Source organism: Leuciscus leuciscus (assembly GCF_965113295.1).
Source record: "Leuciscus leuciscus genome assembly, chromosome: 12".
Classification (NCBI taxonomy): domain Eukaryota; kingdom Metazoa; phylum Chordata; class Actinopteri; order Cypriniformes; family Leuciscidae; genus Leuciscus; species Leuciscus leuciscus.
In genome coordinates this window covers 11009673-11032023 of record NC_138736.1, presented here as the reverse complement: position 1 = coordinate 11032023, position 22351 = coordinate 11009673, and the positions used below count along the sequence as shown (strand labels likewise).

General features: G+C 37.4%; 2 protein-coding genes across 7 annotated transcripts in view; one reads left to right on the top strand and one right to left on the bottom strand.

The window, feature by feature from the left end:
* The first annotated feature begins 99 nt into the window (after positions 1-99).
* On the top strand, positions 100-8297 carry gmnn (geminin DNA replication inhibitor). Of its 2 annotated transcripts, none has more exons than XM_082185207.1 (7): positions 100-187; positions 823-884; positions 1909-2010; positions 2109-2265; positions 5503-5585; positions 5847-5957; positions 6167-8297. In XM_082185207.1, the coding sequence occupies exons 2-7, from the start codon at positions 831-833 to the stop codon at positions 6359-6361; spliced, it is 702 nt and encodes a 233-aa protein (XP_082041333.1). In that variant the 5' UTR covers positions 100-187; positions 823-830; the 3' UTR covers positions 6362-8297. The 2 variants fall into 2 exon arrangements, with proteins under 2 accessions (XP_082041333.1, XP_082041334.1); XM_082185208.1 differs by having other exon boundaries at positions 105-191.
* ripor2 (RHO family interacting cell polarization regulator 2) overlaps positions 7850-22351 on the bottom strand; it is a 49954-nt gene continuing 35452 nt past the window's right edge. For 2 of the 5 annotated variants that reach the window (XM_082185173.1, XM_082185175.1), the window contains exons 8-23: positions 21659-21772; positions 21145-21231; positions 20621-20746; positions 19578-19726; positions 19185-19314; positions 18180-18326; positions 16630-17268; positions 14952-15124; positions 14677-14842; positions 14405-14537; positions 12631-12786; positions 12355-12528; positions 12060-12262; positions 11106-11189; positions 10916-11006; positions 7850-9891 (exon numbers count right to left, since the gene is read on the bottom strand). In XM_082185173.1, coding sequence (XP_082041299.1) covers positions 9791-9891; positions 10916-11006; positions 11106-11189; positions 12060-12262; positions 12355-12528; positions 12631-12786; positions 14405-14537; positions 14677-14842; positions 14952-15124; positions 16630-17268; positions 18180-18326; positions 19185-19314; positions 19578-19726; positions 20621-20746; positions 21145-21231; positions 21659-21772 — 2673 coding nt within the window. In that variant the 3' untranslated portion in view covers positions 7850-9790. The remainder of the gene's footprint in view (positions 9892-10915; positions 11007-11105; positions 11190-12059; positions 12263-12354; positions 12529-12630; positions 12787-14404; positions 14538-14676; positions 14843-14951; positions 15125-16629; positions 17269-18179; positions 18327-19184; positions 19315-19577; positions 19727-20620; positions 20747-21144; positions 21232-21658; positions 21773-22351) is intronic. The other 3 variants (XM_082185174.1, XM_082185176.1, XM_082185177.1) reach the window with 3 other exon arrangements.

Genomic DNA, 22351 nt, shown 5'->3' with positions numbered 1-22351 from the left:
GTGAACGTATCCCTTGACATGGACTGCAAAAAAAGGACGTCTGTTTTACCCACGTGTCTCTATCCGCGCGAAATCCCAGCGTCACGTGACGGTACAAAGGCAGTATTTAAGCCAGTGGCGCGCTCTTCACACACAAGCTGTTTTGAAGTCGTGAGTTGTTGTTAGCAGTGCGTGCTTATCATTTTCCGTGAGTATTCTTCTTTAGTTTGAGTGGTTTATGTTGACTTTTGGTCGTTTAAGTTATTTAAGGCTTTCCATTGATTTTAAGAAATGTCAGTGTGCGTTAAATGTTTTATATGCAAGTTACGAGTGTGGCTCAGTTTCGTTCAGTTTGTGTGGGCAAAGACTGAGGCGAGGCCTGCTCCTCTTCTGCTGTAACGTTAGGCTTGTGTTTTTTAGATATAAATCATTCATCTATATAACCTTAAGACAATACAAACGCCATATGTTACACCAAATGTAGGTGTTTTAGTGTAATCGAACGCTTGATTATCTAGTCTTGTCACGTTAACCGTTTCACTAGTAAACATGTTACTTTAGTCAACAATATAAAATGTTTGACATGAATTTTCAGCTCACTGACATTTATAAACCACTGCGATGTAACGTGCAATAATTCATCTACAGTTTCCTGGTAATCTATAGTGTAGTCAATGAATTTAAGAGTTGTTGTAATATTCCTATAATTTATCATGAAGTACACTTAATTTGCATTATTTATATAAATTCTCTTTTACTTAATTATGGGAATGTCAACAACATATCACCATGTTTCTTTTAAACTGATGAATTTGTCACAGAGTTCCTGAACTTGTTTTCTAGGTGAAAACATGAGCTCCATCAGAAGACCCAAACATGCTGAGAATCCCTCTGAAAACATCAAGGTAACGTATTTGAGAACATCTCACTTAGGCTCAGTGAATCTGAATTTAATTCAGTTACTATTAGATGTAAAATTGGTGCCGGATGGCTGATCCACTGATCTGTTAGGTGATCAAGTTAGTTGACGTTTTAAAGAATCTAGCAACATCCCCATATGTTGATTAATGGCCCCTAAAGTTGCCATGAAATGGATGTGATGGTATTTTCTTCCCTGTTGTGATGTATATGCCACTACAAAAGGGAGGGGACATTATTTTGATTTAAGATTTCAAGGGGATATGATTTTTTTTTTTAAGTAATGTGCATGGGTAAATCCTCTATACTTAAATGTTCCTTAAGAATTGTAGGTTGACTTCATGGTGACTTTTAAAAGTTTGTGGATGGTGTTTATTGTGGCTATGTAACTGTGACCTCTAATTATGTTTGGGTTATTTAATAGGTCAGGTCAGTTTTGTAAAAAAGGGAAAGAATGATGTCAACTTCTCGATCAAGTTAGGATAAACTGAACTGCGAGAGGCCTTGCTCTGTCTCTGAATTAATCATTGTCAGTGTGTTGATCCAGTAACTTGTGCATCCGTCTGCCACTGTATTTAAGTGAAAACATTAACCAACTCCAAGCTTGCAGTTGGTCATAAGGAGACTTCAGTGGTGAGTTCCCACGGTAATTACAGGTTAAAGAATGTTGCAGGCAGATAATAACGCAAGCGGTCCAATAGCTGCCCGTGGGAATTGGAGGTGTTTACGGCATGCAGCTGATGTGTGGCCTGCCCCTTTCCCACGCTTGTTAGAACGACCGATACGTGGAGTTGCTCCGATACCTTGCTTGTTGCCGTCTTGAACTGACAGCTTAACAAGTGTAAGAGGAGAATAATGACTGTTGAGGCAGGTGAAATGAGCCTGTTACTGTGTGCATGGATAGAGTTGCTCAGTATTTAGTCTCACCAAAATAAGCCTTTATCCTCAGATTCTTTATTACTGATGACACCTGAGGACCCTGAGATTAATTCTTTAACTTTATTTTCTCAGAAATTCTTTGTAGCGCCAACATCTGGAGTGGGATCAGGAAGGAGGACACTCCAAGTCCTTCAGCCGTCTGCTGTAAATAAGAACCTTGGTCGTATAATTGAGGTATTTAACAGTTGTTGCCATTTTGGACTTTGTAAAGTTGAAAGACTTTAGTTGGAGTGAAATGGTGTGACTGTTAATGCCAATCTCTCCCTGTTTAGAATGGCAAATCGGTTCCTAAAAGGAAGATGTGGAGCGCAGAGCAGGTTAAAGGTTCAAAGAGGGTGAAAGCAGAGGTGGCTGTAAAATCCACAAGTCCAGAAAATGAGAACCAACCTGAGGGGGTTACGCAGGAGGCCTATGAGCTCATGATCAAAGGTAAGTTATCACGCATGGTTCAGAGGCGTTGATTGGATTATTTGCATTCTTGGTATTCCTGTTAATGCTGCCATGCAGAGACAAATTGCTTGGGTTTGTTAATGCATTCTCTTAACCCAGTTTATTGTTCATTGACTATTAAAGTGGAAATGAAGCGGTTAGTCAAGTTAAAATTAAGTAGGAAAAAATGTATTGTTACAGCACCACCATCTTGCAGTAAAACCTGTGACTTCACTCGGTTTGTTGTCTTACCTGAGTTAAAACTGATACAACTGTAGAGACATTGAAGGGCAGATAGTGAAAGAGACAGATAGTGAAAGAGACAGATCATAAAAGATGGAAACTGGAAAGCCACAGGGCACCAGAAGACAAAAGAGGTCACTATTGCATTGCTTCTGGATGAAAATATGAGTTTTACAGTGTTAAAGCAAAGGACAAAAACCCTTTATTGGTCAACTACTTGGTGACCGCTATTATATAACAAACTATAATGATCATCCAACGGAGCCAACCAACCCTGACTTCACAGGTTGTAGTACTGCAAGATGGCAGTGCCCTTGCTACAAAAGCCATAAGACATTCAGCTGTACTCTCAGTAGTGCAAGCCAAAATTCACTGCATTTAGACCTTGAAAGATTAAACTGGTCGGGGCATTTCAATGGTCGTTTCAGTACTCTAAAGCATCATCATGCATCTAGGAAGACATGGTGCACAAGTTTTTCTCGTATATCCAGTGTAGACCGCTTCAAACGGTTGTGATGTGTCAGGTCAAATAACCTATCCAACATATCTGCACTGGATCCATAAGCGAGACCCTCTTGTTCACTCAATCACTTGCGACACATGGCAACACTGGCTACGTTTACATGCACAACTTTTGTTTAATTCGGACTGAATTCATTTGATTCATCAATCAGAATGTAGTTTACATGAGCGCTAAACATGATCAGGCTGTGCGTGTTTGTCACAAGCTTCAAATCGGAATAGTTTTTTGACATGTGCGCACCGCACAATTACAGAGTTTCCCTGCTGTTTGCACATACTAACTATTCTCCTACATTGGTTCTTTATTATAGTTTTAAACAGCAGACTTAAAATTGATCCATTTCTGGTCCTAATTTGGAGTAAATGTGCATATGAACCATTATGCCGTGCTGCTTATATTTATCACGCTGTAAAAATGCCCCTCCCCATGCCCAAAACAAGTCGTCTGTGGATGAGAATCCAAAACAAGGACTGGTGGGACGTTGTTCTGCTCCACTTCAGACGCCGAGTGAAAGGAGAATTTTAGGATGATGGGACACTCATTTTATGACACCCATTCAACATGATGTGAAGAATGAGCTGTTTTCCGATGTCATCACGCCATTTCAACATCATTGCAGATGCGCAGTCCTTTCAGTTTCGGTCTTCAAATGAACATGTTCTCTAGATCGGATTAGAAAAGGAATAAACCACCCCTTTCAATCCGATCGAAATTTCATTCGGATCGAGCTCAATCGGATCAAGGTGTTTACATGAAGGCTTTTCAGTCCGATTGAGCCGCCAATCCGATTACTAATGGATTATTTGGTTGCACGTAAACGTAGCCACTGTTAACGGTAACTGTTAAATGGGGGACCTTTTATTGAAAGTACCTTACTTTTACCCAGGGCTCGAGACTAACGGCGTCCTATCGTCCTGGGGACGATAGAAAATGTGTTTAGGACGAACAGAAATATTCTCCAGGACGCCTACAGGACGAAAGACATTTTTGTATGCGTGTTCATTTATTACTAGCCTATTAGGGTAACTTACTTAGAAAATGCCAAAATTAACCGACCAAGCGCTGACTACAACGGAGCGCGTCTTCTCATGCTGTTACTATAGTTACTGGCCGGCTACTCACCCGGAGACTTGTTTCGCGGTACATCTCACATGGCTTATTTTCACAGACAAAAACGAGACGATAACTAAATAAAACTAGTTTTGAATGACAAAAACCATGACGAAAATCTATTGACATTTTCGTCAACGCAAAAATGTTAGATAGTGACGATTTGGGAAGCGATCCAGTCAGAACTGATGTCCTGCGTTTGTGGTAGATGCGCACATTACTGTAACGTGCTGATCTACCCAGCGGCACACGAGTTGACATGCGCTGAATCCTGCATGTCTCATAAAACGTTAAAAAACTTAAACGTCTGGGAGAATGAGTAGAGCAGACATATAGATCTGAATAAGAGTGACGACGCAAAAAAAGAGCTCTATTCGGTACGGTTTTCTGTGCGCACACACCCGACCCGAAGCACAGAGACACCTATACAGCGCGCGAGTACTGAACTGAGCTCTCTTTCGTGTCTGAGTGGACAAATACACACAACATTATGTCAAAATGTCCGTTTTGGAGAGTATTCACGTAAACTATGTTGGTTATGTCTTAAACAGTTGTGAGTGTATCTATGTGCATCAGTGCATTGGATCCGCATGTCATTGGACATGATCCGATGTCTTAAAGTGACAGTGCTAAACCTAATGCGGTCTGTGTCCTCAATATTGATCAAGCAACAAAAGAAAAAGAGAAAAGCATTCACTGCTCGTTAATAGCTTTAATAATGATTCATTATATTTAATTCATACAAATATGTCTGCTGCTTGAAAGAATAAAGAATGATGATATTTTTTGAGATATGTAGTCACCAGTATTTATTTGTTATTTTTTAATCCAACCAACTCAAAAACGTTTTGAGCTGTATGTATTTTTATCTTATTTTTCGTATATGTAAAAAAAAAAAAAAAAAAAAAAAGATTTGTTCTGCATGAATACAAAAAAGCATTTAACTCCTGTTATTTTTTTATTAAATCTGTTTTTTACCTGTTTACAGATAACTACTTTGAATGGAGCTAAATAAATATAATAATATATATCATAAACATTTTAATGGTGTTTTTATTATGTAACTAACAACTATAGATGATAATAACAAAGTACAGAAACAACATGTTTATTTTGGGACGGTTGACATTCACTTTAGGACGGTTCAAATCGTTTTTCAGGACGGTTCCAGGACGGAGGTGAAAAAAGTTAGTCTGGAGCCCTGCTTTTACCATACACAACTTCTAAAATTTCACATTTCTACTAGATAAATGACCCAATTTAAACACACATTCATCTTTCCAGTGGTGAAATAATAAAACGACTTGTAATTTTCTTTTCTCGGATGCAGCCATTGTATTGACTTTCTCCTCTCTCCTCAGAAACTCCTGGGTCCTCCTACTGGAAGGAGGTGGCAGAAGAGAGGCGGAAAGCACTGTTCAGTGTTCTCCAAGAAAATGAAAAGGTGAGTTAATCGTTGAATTTTTATTTATTTTTTCTTTTCTAATGTTTTGCCATCTTACTCATTACTCTTTATAGGGCTGCTGAATCAGTTGTTCATGACACTTGTTTAGTGTGACCGTAGGTAGCTGTAATTAGTACATTATCTGGGGGAAGAGTCTTTTAATTAAGACCTATTTGGTCTCCCTGGAAGTTTGTTAAAGTTCCCCCTGGTATGATTTCTATTTTATTTATGTGATGCCTGTTTATTTTGTTTCAAAACTAGTTGCACAAAGACATTGAAGCCAAAGATGAACAGATTGCTCAACTGAAGAGTGAGAACGATGAGTTGCAGGACCTGGCACAGCATGTACAACACATGGCCGACATGATCGAAGTGAGTGCTCCGTTCTTTATGGCGATTAATAGTGGTGTCAGCCAGGGACGTCACTAGGATAAAATAGGCCTAACGACGTCCCTGGTGTCAGCCTTGCCAAGATTTGAATGCAAGGATTAAACCACCATTATGGTAGGACCAAAGAATAAAGTAACCTCAATGTTCAAATAATGCCAGTGTTAACATTTGCTTTTTCACATTTCAATCAGAGATTAACCGGTAAAAGTCCAGACAATCTAGAGGAGCTGCGTGAGATCGCCTTTGAGCCTGAAGATGACGAGGATCAAGATGAACATGGAGATGAGAGTGATTCTGATGAAAGCCTGAACAGTGTTGAACTAAACGCAGAACAATTGCCCCACTGTGTGCCACACAAGGATGATTTCACAAACGAAGAAAGTTGAAATGGAAGATCTTGAAAATATTGAACTAAAAAGAACTGTCATGGACCCGTTGTTTGGTCTTCAGTGAATTTTTCTTTTTGCCTTTTTAGTACAATTTTGCACCTTGTTTTAATACTTTTATCTTTGCTGTAAATTAGCTTTTATTTTCAGTACCTGTAGTTTGTTCACTGCCAGTGTACATATGTAAACTTGAATGCATACCGTGGAAATAAACTCTTATTTTGTACACGTGGTTTTCTCCTGATCTCTTCTCTGCTGGTGTAAGTGCAACTATGCAGTTTGTCTGTCTTGTGCAGATCATCGTTCATCAAACTCTGCTAGAATCCTTAACCTTGAGGAGCTCCTGAAGGTAGTTTAAGGCCAGCTGTCCCAGTCCAGACTCTCCAGACCGGACTGCAGACTCAGTCTTGGAGTGCTTGAGGTGGCGGGTGATTGGGATGTTACAACGGAGGATTTTGAGCAGGTAGCAGCTCCAGTGCTGAAATTAGCTTTTTAATAGGGTGTTGTATAGAGTCCAAATTCTTGACTTCTGTTTGGTGCCTTTTCAAAGAGGAAAGCTTTTGTACAGCTTTTCCAACTTCAACATTGTGAAATTAGTGTTTAGAAGTTCATATGCTTCAGATACTGTCCTTTAATTTTTACTGCTTGGTCAATTTGCATAACTGAACGCACATGTGTAACTTTGTGCTCTGGCAATTTAATAAAACAGTGTATCTGGCAGAGGAACATAGCTGGAGCTATTTCTCTGTTTGTTACACAGGATACTCTGCAGTTGTCCTGCTAGGTCCAAATACAAGATAAGACAAAAACACTTTTTGAAAGCTGGATTCATGTATTTGCAAAAGTAAGTTACATTGTTCAAGAGGTGTGTTGCTTTACACTGTCATTACACAATTGTTAAAACAAAAACTGGAATGAGAAATTCTAATTCCCAGCATGCTTTTTCATGAGACTGGATCATTCATTGAATTGAAGTGTTTTGTTATAAGCAACATGTATTTTTATCTTGGTATGTGTACATAGTTTTACTGTATTTTCCAATTCAGAGTAAGAAATACTTTTCTGATCGTTTCTTGATCTGTTAATATCAAATGCCGATATTTCCCTTTTTGTTGAAAAACATCAATAAGTTACAAAAAGTGATTTTGTGAAATATTAAATAACTTCTATTTTACCGTTTTATTTTTAAAGTGTAATTTTCAGCATCATTACTGTCACATGATCTTTCAGAAATCATTCTAATATGCTGATTTCCTGCACAAGTAACATTTCTCAAATGTTAAAAACAATTGTGCTGCTTCATTTGTGGAAACTGATATACATTTTTCCCCCAAGATTCTTCAATGAATAGGAAATTCAAAATAGGAATTTATGTAACAAAGTATATTCCCTTCTGATCAATTTAATGCTTCCCTCACTGAATTATTTTCAAAACCTTTGAATGGTAGGTTATAAAATTATATATATAAAAAAAAAACTGTCTCGTGATAATTATGCAAAAATAAACTTTATTGCCACTTTCAGCAGAGGAAATACAGTAAACTCAAAAAAAAATAAACAATGAGGGAACATTAGCATTGTGACATCAAGTGAAATCCGCTCTCATTCAAACAGTATTAGCCAAAGCTATTGCAACGGCAAGCTGAGCGCTCAAGCCCTCGACATGTACAGTCACACGCTCACGAAACCATAACAGCTTTCCTATCACGGACACTAATTTAATGAGGTTTGAACAATAAAATGCAGTTCACTGAGCTTCTGTCTGAAATGAATACAAGGCAATAAATTCAACCTTTTCACTTGATATCTCTGTGCAAAGAAAGAAATTCTCAAGGATTGATCACCAATGCCCAGGGTCAAATACTGTAATGGTGGTCATTCCTCACAAAGCAACAGGAAAACATTAATTTCTGTGACTGAAAACAGGAAAAAAGAATCATTTTTGAATATGTCATAATTCTGATAAATAGAAACCACAAAACAAGCCTTAAATATATTGACTACGGTATCATTGTGGCTTTAGGAGTTTGTGCAGTAGATGCCACATAACATGTTTAACATGTTAACAAACAATCTTCCCGAAACATTTCAGTTGTGCTTCTGAGGCAAATACTTACAGTAACCTTTCCGTACTCAGTACATTCCTCGAAATGTGCTCTTTTGATGGATTTAAGCCCCTGCTTTCATACAATTCTCAATGTCATAGAAAACAATTGTAAAAATAGGTACGGTGATCTACAAAACTGCGTTTTAATTGTCGCCATAAGCGTAAATTCACATTTGAGAGACCAACATAGGGTGTGTGTTAACGTCACAAAGCGAGGCAAGCGTTCGGTTAGCAAAGAGCGTTTTTTCAGGTCATGTGCTTAAGCATACTGAAAAGACGTTCAGGAAAGGTTCCCTTCAGCACAAATACTGTAGAGCCCAGCAAATACATTGTTAAAAGGTGATACTGCTCAATAAAACATCTTTTTATATGTAAAATGCCAGTAGCCCCTCAATAATAGCAAATCCTGACTTTACCTAATCATATTGTGAACAGATGTTTAGTACAATATTAATATAATCTGTTTTCAGTATTTATTTATTTATTTTTTGAGAGGGTCAAATCAGCATCTTACCATTTATAGTGAAGAGAAATTAAAAAATAAATTAAATTATATTACAGTCACGTGACTCAGTAGTAGTACAGTAACAATAGGCACAGAAGCAAGTTCGGATCACAGAGCAAATAAGCTTCCAGTTTTCATTTATGCACAAACCAAAATTCACAGTAATGCATCACGCTTCTCTGACTGAATAAAAGTGCATTTTCAGATACTCTGATGGGCTCCAAACAGCTCTTGTTGCAAGATCCCATGTACCCAGGTATTAGTACCATGTTAATGCAATTGTCCACTACAGGCTCCGTCGTCCATAGAAATACTCACTCCTGACCAGTGAAGGCAAGCGAGCGATCTGTAAATCAGCCGACCATCGTCCACGCCGTTTTTTTTTTGTAGTTCATATGCCCGGCTGGGTTGGAACAACACCTAAAATCCTTCCTTTCCCAGCGGTTATAGTAATTTCCCTTGTGCATTACTCGAGCATTAAAACGGTCCCTTGTAATCCCTGAAACGGAACGGCACGTACAGAGATATAAATCCCAAAACAAAATTAAAATTAAATTTGCTGTGCTATTTACACGACCTCTGACAGTACAACTGCATATAACTAACTGCCAATAATAAATACTCTTATTGTTCAATCAGCAACAATGACTCATGACCACTGCGACACGAGTAGTATAAATGAAAACATCCTGTAGAAAAGGGAGACCTCGTGATGAAGGCCTCAAGATATGGGCCTCACTGTTCTACTTGTGAGCAGGTCGTGTGTATATCCCGCCAGGTGTGTGCAGGGTCACGAGGATGAGAAGTTGATTTTTTTCTAAAATGAAGTGGTAACCGCATTACCACGGCGAGTTCCCAGCCGCACAATCTCCCTCGGTACCGTGTCCAACTGCTCGTACGCCAGACGCCCATCTTCACCTGAGAACAGAAACACACACAAACAAGATGTGTAAGACGCAGGAAGGCTGGAGGAGTTGTTTATAGGCGTTGAGATAATGTATGTGCAACAGAGTATCTGCAGAGTTTTTAAAATGAAGTTTAAGACTTATTTGACCTGCACAAATAAAATTAACACATAGAGAACAAACCCATAATCTCAAAATAAATCACGTATCTCAGATTCTATTACTTTAATTAAACAGGTTGGAAGAGATGTCGCTGAAAGAGTGAGGGGAAGTTATTTTGATTAAAGATTATGAGGGCACAGGAATAAAAAAAAAAAAAGTATATTATAGATGCACTGATAAATCATTTACAATAAATACTGAAATATTCCATAAAAAAAATGAGAATTGTCAATTTTGATTTCATAGTGACTTAAATACTGCTTATATCATCAAAACAGGGGAACTGCAAGTTGAAAATACTTCAACAATTTCAATACATGGGTATATATTGAACAAAACATGTTTTATGTATCAATACTAAATATAGATACGAATTAGAGGTCAACTGATTTTGGAGTTTTCTGATACAATAATAATGCATTTAAACTAAAGAAAGGCAATTAACAGATTATTGCGTCGATACTAGCATAATTTATATACTGAATTTACCCTTTCCTTCCCTTTTAATCATAAAGCAAGTCATAATTACACAGAGATATTTATTTTGAAATGTCTTTGATTTCTGATTAAAGCTGCGGTCGCACTAGACCTTTGAGCACACAAAATTTCTACGGACACATATTTTGATTTTGAAGGTGCAGTGCTCATATTTTTATGGATCCACAGGGACTCTGGTGCTAGCATATTCCCAAAAGTATTTATTTTTTGAGAAAACAGACCAAAAATACACATATAAACATTTGTGTCTAATAAAATGCAGTCTAGAATGGGTCAGTCAGACGTACACTCGTTTGCAGAAAGAGCGAAAACAAGAAGTATCACTGAACTGACTAATTGTGCAGCCGGTGTGTCATGTGTATGACTGGATGTTTTACCAAAAGTGAGGAGTGTTTCTATGGCAATCTGGTGGAGCTCTTCATCCGCTGAGTCACACAGTAACACCACGGCGTCAATGCTCTCCACAGCCTGAAAATAACCCCAGACACACAGAGAGGCTTGATGTAACCAATCACTGACATGATTTTAGCTTCAGTTTGAAGTGACGTGTGATTCAGTGAAACTGACCTGCAGGCAGCTCAGAGCGGCACATGCTGCTCTTGGTGTGTGTAAGCCAACTTCGGATAAGGCTTGTGTGTAACAATCAACAGCCTGTTGAAGAAAAACACATAGACCAGATGAACTACTCGATCTCAAACAGCTGTACATTCATTTTGTGCTGCTAAAGTACCATGATTACTCAAATTTGCACATTTAATTTATTAATATTTTTATTTGATATATTTTAATTTCTTCATTTATATTATTATTATTATTATTATTACATTTTTATTTCGATGATTTTATTTTATTTTATTTTTGTAAATGTGTTTCAGTCATAGTTTATAGACATTTAGGACATTTTTATTCACATCTTGGTATTTCTATCCAGCATTTTTATGCAACTTTTCAAAATTTGCTTTGAAATACACTACTGTTTAAAAGTTAGATTTTGAAGAAATTAACTATTTTATTTAGCTAGGATGCATTCATCAAAAGTGACAGTAGATGCATTTATAATGCATGCTATATTTCTATTTCAGAATAAATGTTGTTCTTTCTATTTATCAAAGAATCCTGAAACAAAATGCATCACAGTTTCCACAAACATATTAAGCAGCACAACTGTTTTCAACATTGATAATAATAATAATAATATTAATAAAAAGTATTTCTTGAGCAGCAAATCAGCATATTAGAATGATTTCTTAAGGATCACTGAAGACTAGAGTAATGGTGGTGTCATCACAGGAATAGATTACATTTTAAATTATATAAATAGTTATTTTAAGTTGTAATAATACTTCACAATATTACTATTATTACTGTATTTTTGATCATATAAATGCAGCCTTGGTGAGCATAAGAAACTTTTTCAAAAGCATTACAAAAATCGTACCGACCCTAAACTTTCGAATGTTAGATTATGTCGTTATAAATCTGGCTATAGACTAAAATCATGTAATGTGGTAAACGACTGACCTTTGACCTGAAGGGCTTGTGTTGGGCAGCAGAGGAGAGGAAGGCAGTAGCGGCCTTCATCACGTCAGGGTCATCAGAGGTCAGCAGCCCAGCCACGGCCCACAGGGTTTGAGACCGGGGCTGGAGACACATGACCGACACTTCCTGTAGTTCCTTCAGAGAACGTTCTGTGTCCCCACAGCTCAGGGCTTCTTCAAGCATGACTGATTTGGACACAAAAGAGAAAGTTTACACTATGCTAATAATCTATTAAAGCTATTCAACGAATGATTATTATTCAAGAAAAACGTCTTACCTTCTTTGGCTAAATCCAGCAAGTGTTGCTCCATGTCCGTGACATCGTGTTCAACAGAGTAGCGGTGGAACTGAAACACGGTGAGGACGTCCTGTGCCATAGAGGACGCCGACGGACACGAGGAAGAGGCCAGCTCGCTCCTGTCCACCATTTCATTCACCACCATCCTGATCACTGGACACACATGCGAACACAGGCAGATGAACGCTGATGTTACATTCATAATAATTCAGCAGATTGCCGATGTCTCCTTCTCCAGAGTGTTATTGTCACTACCTGAGTCAGGAGAGTGAGGCAGAATCTGTTGCAGTGGCAAGGCAAAGCTGAGATGCATGTGCTTTAACACTTGGTCCAGTGTAGTATGGAACAGACCACCACTGCAGTCGGACCACAGAGACATCAGCGCCGGCCGCTCCACCAGCTCAGGCAGCACTGGAGACCAAACCAAGAGAGTTGAATTGAAAAAAACTGTTCAGAAATATTTCTTAGGTGCCATGACATTTTTAATAATTTTTATTACACACACACCTATCTAAATTGGGACATTCCATAGATGTAATGGTTTTTATACTGTACAAACTGTATATTTTATCCCCTTACACCAACCCTACCCCTAAACCTACCCATCACACAAAACTTTCTGCATTTTAAAATTTTCAAAAAATCTTTAATTACTTTATTTTTATACCAAATTTACAAATGAGGACGTCCCTAAAGGGAGGTTGTTGGAGATTTTGTCAGGTCTTGGTCACTTCTGGGTACAAATTTGTGGGTACACAGAGACTTTGTTATTTAAAAAATATTTTTTTTTACTTCCATAGGATCACTTACATTATTATTTCCAGTCTTTTTTGTTGGCATTTTCAAATCACTTATATTATAATTTCTGGTAAAAGTAAATCTGTCACAAAACTCTTTAGGACACATTGTAATTTAGTTAAGTAATATCACACATATGTGTCATCACATGGAAAAATAAAACACAGGGATGTAAAATTATATCACTGAGGTCATCAAGGTTATACTGTTGTTCTGTCAAATAAAATAATTATTATAACTACTATTTCATTTGAAGTATGCAATGTTACTGTTGCTAGTAAAATAACCTATTTCTGTCCGGTAACTTTCTAAAGCCATTACTAAGTGCTATATTAATGTGTATGATGCTATTTGTAGTTATGCTTCTGTAAGAGCAACAATATTTAGCTCAAACAGCCCAAACTCTTTAAAAGTCAAGCTTTGAAGTAAATATACTCATATTAAAAATAAAAGTTCCAAAGGGGGAGGGGGTGCATTGACGCCATATAACAACCTTTCAGTGAACAGTTCTTAAAAGAATCACTTTTTTTCTAAATGTGAAGAACATTTTCTTCAGAGAAGAGATGTCGTTGGAGGGGGAAGTTATTTTTGATTAAAGATTAAGATTAAAGAGGACAGACTACTTACATTTTTTTTATTTATGTATATAAATACTGCAATGTTCCATAAACAATAAGAATGGTTCATTTTGATTTTATGGTGACTTAAAGGGATAGTTCACCCAAAAATGAAAATTCTGTCATAATTTACTCACCCTCATGTTGTTCCTGTATGAATTTCTTTCTTCTGCTAAACACAAAAAAAATATATATTTTGAAGAATGTCAGTAAACAAACAGCTGATGGTCCCCACTGACTCCCATTTTTTTCATACTATGGAAGTCAATGGGGTCTATCTACTGTCTGGTTACTGACATTCTTTAAAATATCTTATTTTGTGTTCAACAGAAGAAAGAAATTCATAAAAGTTTGAAACAAGATGAGGGTGAGTAATTGATGACAGAATTTTCATTTTTGGATGAGCTATCCCTTTAATAATCTAACCTTTTTCCACTGTAAATAACCTTTTTTGCAATGGAAAGATGCTAGGAATGTTAAAGGTTCTTCATAGATCCATCAATGTCATTAAAGCACCTTTATTTTTAGTGAGAAGTAAAAATGGGCAATGCTGTAGAAACAACATAAAAATTCTCCCACAAGGAACATGAACACAAAACATCTAAGATATTCACCATCCGATACTGAAGTGCAGCTGCCCGGTCTGTCAAAGTTTTTCTCACTGAGCTCCTCCAACAGGAGAGTTTCAGTTGCTAGTTTGTGCAGGTATGTCTTGTGCAGCGACTGCCTTCCTCCTGAGGTCAACAACTACATCCCATACATAAAGAAACAGCATTTTATATCAACAAAACACCTTGATATGCTTTAATCTGTGGTTTATGTGTGTACTTGAGACAAAGGAAATCACACTATTGTATGGAATGAGAAGGTGGAAACACAGAATCACCTGAATTAGATGATTACAGTATTGTAGATGAACAACGATGGCAACGTCTAGGTTCTCGTTTCCCGTGGTGAGAGGCAACGGGCTGCCGGCCACACTGTTCCCTACACCAGTGTCCTCTGTGAGGGCTTCACTCAGGTGTCCTCTTGCTTCTGGATGTTGGACCGACCTGTCGGACGTGCAAGACATACTGTGACCACAAGGCGGCGCTACACAATCACAACTACTGAAGTTCCTGAGAGAAACCAGGTCACCAAATGGTGTGATGTCCAACTCACCCGATTCGTTCTGACTCCATGTCAATAAAGACGGAGCGTGAGAGGGTGCCCGCGTCATCTCCTGTGTCATCGTCATCGAAGTCAGAGGTGTTAAGAAAGTCGAAGCTTTCCAGAGCGCTCTCCACAGTCAAACTGAGGCTTGATGAGCGGCTCCTATGGGCAGGGACACGGCACTGAGGAAAGACAACAACACCCTTCACTGACTGTTCATTCAGAATTTAATTGAAAGCTTTCCCTTGTGTTCGTTTTGAGTTTTTCTGAACCATTGTATGCTTTAACATCAGTGCAGACACCGCTGGTGTTTATTCCTGCAAAATCTGATACTTTTTTTTAATCAAGATTATATTACATGGATCAAAAATTACATTAAAGACATTGTAATGTTCAAGGATAAACAATATTATATGTTTGTTATACCAGTATTTTATATCTAATTGTTCATGCTCCTTTCCTCTATTTTTAAATGTAGAATATCTTAGCCATCATCTAACACTCACTTAAAGTTCATTTTTAAAAACACCAATAGTTGAATAACACTGTAAAATGTAATATTTAGCAAATATGAAAAATATGAAGAAAAAAAAAAGATACAGTTTTCTTTATTTCTTTGTCTTTTTTTATATTTTAAATATTTGAATTTAGACAAAACAGTACAGAAATTTAATATCAGCCATATTATCAGCCAATAATTAGCGACTTATCAATATAGGCCAGGTTTTTAATATAAGTGGATCCCTATTAATATTAAGCTACCATGTATATTTCATATAAATACTATGTAAATTATGCAATGGCAGCTTTTTATCAAGCAAATTATATATTTTCGGTTGTTTTTACTTTAGATGTATACTTAAAAAAAAAAAATGTAAAAGAAAGAAAAAAAATATTTTGTCATCTACAACAGTTCACTTCCAGTTGAACCATAAACCATCAAGTACAATCTGAACATCCTTTTCAAACCGGGGTCAGAAATGACCCCCTGGAATTGATTTCCAGGGGCAAATTTATCTTGGTAACATTTGTTTTTTAATAATTACCTTATTCAATGTATCTGTGTTGTCTTTCATGAATTGAATTACATTTAGAGCGCAAACAAAAAACGTACCCACCCCATCACTGAAGCAGTTCATGACTTCAACTTAATAAATGAGTTCTGCACTCTTGCAAAAAGTCCTGTTATAATTACTGAAGCTGTCTAAACTGCATAATGAATCTAGTTTACATTCATCATTTCTGAAGAGAGAGTGCAGATTCAGTTAGTAAGCGTGCACACTGAACAAAACTTTCTTCATCACCGGTTACTAATCGGAATGGCTCTGATTGGCCATTGCATTTTTGCACTGCAAAAATATGCGTGAAAATAAATCCTTGATGCAACATGAGCAGACCTAAATGTAATTCCACAATCAACACTTTTCATTCATTTCTTTTCACATCTCACTTTAATCGTGACAGTCGTAATAAAATGTATTGAGTTGTAAAGGGGCATCTTTTGCCCCCTTATCTAGAATTTCGATGGCATTCTTGCTTCAAGCCTCTGTTAATTCCCGACCCTGTTTCAAACCAACTGTGTTTCCTGAGTTCAGATGGCTTCACGATCAAACTTCACGATCAATCAAACTCGAGTCTGCACCAAAACATCTAACGTTTGAAGACCACAAACAGAGAACTCATTCACCTTGAGCAGGTCTTCAAGTCTCATGACCTCCTGCTCCAAGTCCTGCAGCTCCCCGCAGCGCTGGCCTAAGCTCTCCAGCAGCAGGAGCAGAGACTGAATGGCCTCCTCCAGGCTACTCTCCAGGAAAGTAATGCTGCCCTCTCCAGCCCAGCTCAGAGCGCCGGTCTCTGGAAGCATGTCAGAAGAGGTGAGTCTCCTCACCAGCTGCCTGGTCAGACTGCCTTCCTCCCCGTCCAGCTCCACTGGCTTCAGCTCTAGGGCTTCATCAGGAATGTTGGGCTCCAGGAACATCACATCATCTGGTCCCACTGCGGACAGCTGGCTCTCGGAGCACAACGAGAGGGCAGCGGAGCCTGTGCCGGGCCCCTGGCCCTCAACCTGGTCCCACTCCAGGTCTGGATCGCTGGTGCTGACACTGCCGCAGTCTTCCTCAATGCACTCCTCCTCAACTGGCCTGACCTCAGGGACGGGAGCCGGTTGAGAGTTAGGGTCCGTCTCTGGGGGCGTGACTGTGATCTCGGGGTTTGACTGGATGGGGGCAGGGCTTGAGGTTGACACGTCAGAGAAGGTGAAGGACAGACGTTTGCATTCGGCAACACCACATCCTCCGTTTTCAAAGACGTCATCTGGTAAAGTGGACTTTGCGATTGAAAGAGAAAGAAAATATGGTAAGTATGGCTTGCTTATGCCATTTAGTCTTTTCAGTACTATTATTTATGTTGCTTTAGTGATCTAAAGATGCGAACAATAATTCAAGTCCAAAAGTTCCAACACACTAAAGAGCAGTAAAAGAAAAAAACCTCTATGAAATGGTTTAACATAGGAATTCCCAAATGTTTTTGTAGGTTGAACAAAAGCAAATAGTCTTTCCTGTGTTAACTAATCCTACTGAAAAAAGAAGGTGGGTGTGACATTGTTTTTTTATTTTTTTTATTAAACAGCCAATCAAACCATGATTAGCTACTTGCTAATGCTAGTCAGAGGCTAGTGTGAAACTGCATGAAGACCACCCACAGATTGTTCACTGACCATCTGATACATATTTCACATAAAACTGAAAGCAATTGTGAAAACTGTGATAACCTGTGTTTAAAATGTACTATGTTGATATTGTGTGCATTGTGATTTGTGGCTTAAACGTATACATTTACATGTCAGTAAGATTACCTATTTTAGTTTAAGTGGGTGATTCTTGGTCAGATTTTATTTTAATTGAACAAAAATGTCTAAATGACCTGGGGATAATATTTGTGAACATCTTAAGTCCATCTTCCTGGAAGTGAAAGGTTTATATGAATGTGTCTGCTAAATGTTTGTTTTGTGAACTGTGCATACAATAGGCCTCAAAGCTAACAGACTAAAAGCCACAGTTTCGTTTTCATGGGGTATTTGAACAGTAATACTAGTCTAGAAAAGTGTATATGTGAATGTGAGTGTGAAGAAACCTGTGTATGAGAAATGTGACAAACGTTAAAGCAGAAAATGCAAGCGAAGAAAAGTGACACACAGACTTCACTCAGAACGGCAGGGCACACAGTGACCTGACTCACGTAAACTTCCAGACTGGACCTTGAGCGAGGTCTCAGTGCGGCCAGATCGCCAAAAGAGCGACTGCGTCTGAGTTTCTCTAAGAGCGTCTCTCTGAGCGTGTGCAAGAACGAAAGACGCTGACCCTCCCACCGTCGGGGCTGCCACTTCTTTGCCATCGAGAAACATGCACACAGACACACACACAACAGCCACGATGCACACGATGCCACAGGGAGGATACAATTCATTACACAACATCACAGACTACACAAGAACATTCACACACACAAGCTGCAAGTGCTGTCATATTTAATAATACACACAAAATAATAATAAACTGAACTCACAACAGCTAGTAGAGTTAATATTTAGGTTAGTACTGAGGTGTTAAGGTGAGAGTGTGATCTAACATTCACTGTTTTCAAAATCTCAATATCCTGTATTATATGTACACCCTTTGTGAAAAAGAAGTGCACTTAATTGTATTGAATGAATGTGCAATTTTACTTTTTCAGTTAAAACAGCTCAAGCATGCATTTATATCTGGGAATAGGCTTAAGCCTTGTCTGTGAAAGCGAGGGTTTATGTACTAAATTGCAAGTTCATTATTACAAATGTGTAATAAAGTTATATATTTAAATACATGAAATACAAGTTTAAATAGAAATTACATTAAAGTATATATTAGTTTAACCTAAATGTTCGTCAGTACTTTTACAGTACACAGTAATTATGAAATTACATATAAAGGTGTACCTGAGTCCTACTTAAGTGGGTCAAAAAGAAAAGTTCAGCTAAATGCATTGAATATAATTTAAACTATAATACATTTTTATTTACTTGTATATAACATGCAATTAAGTGTAAAAACATGCACATTCATTTCACACCTAAGTATATTCTTTTAAAGTATTTTATTTCCATAAGTACTCTTTTTTTTAAAGTATGCTAAAGTGTACTTGTTTTTCACAGTGATCGAAGCAGACTTAAAACAGAATTGAGAAGAGTTTCTGAAGTGCACTCACAAAGAAAGACGTGTCCTGGAAAGTGGGCGTCTCGGGTGTGCCTTGGCTGTACACTGAAACTCGTCTCTGAAGGGCGGTGGCTTTACTCACGTTTCCTGAGGACAGGGTCAGATCCTCCACGTCAAACGGACTGCAAAAACGAGACAGATATAAGTTAATGTACAACAATCTGATATCATACAAAAGTAATAAAAGAAAGGAAACACTAACATGAAAGAAACTGGGGGGAAAACTTATGACTTATAAGCCCCATTAAAGGTTTGAGAGAAATCATTATGGCACTTCCATGACTGTCCTGAAGAGGGCAGTGTACATAAACACTTTCATCTACTGTGGCTAAATTGACTAAAACACCACACTTCTTATCTTTTTTTATTAGATAACGTCACTTACAACCAGGCAACCTCCAGGTTAAGTTTTATGGTTCCCAGGTCATTGACATCTACAGCTACCACCTGAGGCATAGCGGTGAACAGGTCCTTGGTTTCACAGATCACGCTACCCACTAATATGTGAGTGGCCAACCCCTTTAACTCCGTCACCTAGCAGAAAAAAAAGGTCATGCGTTGAGAAATTTCAGTTCAGCAATGTTTAATTCACAGCTTCCTTCATAGGAATACATTTTGTTGCAATCACGGATGTGACCAAATACTCAAGACTGAGAGGATGACATGTACATTTTAGGACTGTTTTTGAAAACAAATATTAAGGGGAAGTGTTCTCTTGAATGTCTATGGTGGTTACAGCCCAGTTTGTCAATAGCCCCTTTCACACATATATTCTTTACTGGAAAATAATCACCATTAAGAGATCATGTGTGAACAGGGCCTTTTCAAAAATTTCAGTAAATCATTTCTGGCAATTTACCAGTATGAGAAGTTGCAACATTACCAGTAAATGACCGATATGATGCTGTGTGAACCAAGAATGAAGACTATTACCGATATGAGCACGTACGAGACCCAAACGCACTGACATAAGAATCAAAGTTCTTATGGGCATGACACAATTACTCCGTGCTGTTGACTAAGCTCTGCTGCTTTTATTTCGTGCTAAAGTAAATATGTGCTATATGGAAATGTTTGCGTAATGCGTACTGTGTGATCATCCCCTTACACCTGTCACTCAGAAGTAAAAAAATGCAGTCAAATTGAACAGATGAAACTATAGAGCTGCTCCTCATGCAGGCGAATGAATACAACAGCGCAGCGTTTAAAGATTGTTTCCGATGACTGACATCACAGAATTTACCGGTATTTTGGTGCTAATGTGTGAATGGTCTCTTAATGGTAAAAGCCAGAATGGCATTGCTTGTGAGAACAGCATATTCGTGTATTTACCGGTAAAGCCATTCCGGTAATTTACTTGGGATTACTGCGTGAAAGGGGAAATTGTCAAAACGAGTCGTTACTCTTTCATGGAAGACTGCAGCCCACCTTGATGTTGATGAGGTCTGTAATGAGGGGCATGAAGATCATCTCCTCTCCATCCCAACTTTGCTTGGAGTTTGTTTCGATCTTCCCCTTCAGTTTCCACCGCTGTCGGCCGTATCTCATGAAAATCTGCCAAGAATAGAAAGAGAGGTAACAAGAAAGAGAAAATTTTTAAATGGCAAAAGTACGAAAAAGCTATCAACACAAGTTCACTTAATTGTTAATAGAACAATAAAGTAAAGGGAGTTTTCAGTATTTAGTCATATACAGCCTTAAAACATGTTTTATTGGGTTTGGTGGGGATCAGAAGAGAAAACGTTGCTAGGAGAGCTGTGATTACGAATGAACTGGATGTACTTGGCAGAACAGTAGGCAATTAATATAAGAGTTAAGTAATTTGATAGAAGACAGATGCATCTGGCTTTATTACAGAAAAATGGCATGAAACTTCTATGTTTCAGAAACAGAACTATGTTCTGAAAGAATTTGGGTTTTTATTTTTTTTTATTTTTTTTTAAGCAACTTACCTCATACTGATCGCCCGGACAAAGCCTGGCAAAACCAGCCAATCCTGAGACAGGAGGCAAAGGAGTTGAAAAGTTTGTCATTGAAATCTAACATCATCATCATCATCATGTCAGCAATCAGAGCTATCTTCATGGCAAAAATTCAATTACAAAAACACAAATATCATATAAATACAATAAAAACAGAACAAAGATAACCAGCAAGTCATATTATACAATATATTTTTTTAAGTTAACATATGCTAAAAAATCCAAAACCTTTTCAGGTATAATCTCATTAAAAATGTCCTTAACTGAAATAACTTCATAAAAAAGCATTCTACTTGTGTTAAGTCCAGGACAATCTAATAAAATATGTTTGACAGTTAAAGGAATCCTACAAAACATACATAATGTTGGGTCTTCACCTTTAAGTAAAAAGCAAACTTGTGTGACCTATACGACATCTGGTGTAGACCACCTGATCAAGTCTACTTTTAAAATTGAGAAAAGTCCTTTGAAATCTAACAAAAACATTACAGATTTTCCTTTTTTTTTTTTTTTTTTTTTTCAGAAGTCCTGTACCTTTCATTTTGATATGAAACTCCCCCAATAAGTTCTCCAGCTCACCCTCAAAAGTGCACATGTTCTGAAAAGAAGGGAACACATAATAATACAAATTGCAGCTGAATTGAGAAATTTTATTAGCAATACATTTTTCTTACTTGTACTATTCTTACTAAAAAGTAATCTGCATTATTGTTATTAAATATATATATATATATATATATATATATATATATATATACATAAAATATGTATTACTTTTAGTGCTAAAAAAAATTAAAAATAATAATAAAGTGACTAGTTAATCACACATTTGTCTAATTAATCATGATTAATTGCACTTAACATTAAAATTTGTAAATATGTTCTCCAAATTAATGTAGAAAAGCGGTTTATTTTAAATTTAAGTTTAATGGTATCTTTTTAAGCACTATGAATGAAGGAAAGTGTCATAGATAACAATACTGCTACTGATTAAAAATTACTAAAAAATGTACTATTAAATCTTTTGAAAACTCTCTGAAAGGTAGTGTCTATAATTAGTATTCCCTTTAAAGCACCGCCACTACATATACACATCTCATATATACTCAGACAAATAATTTTTGACTGTTGCATCATGACTTTTTTCGATACAAGTTTTGCTTTTCTAAAAATCGGT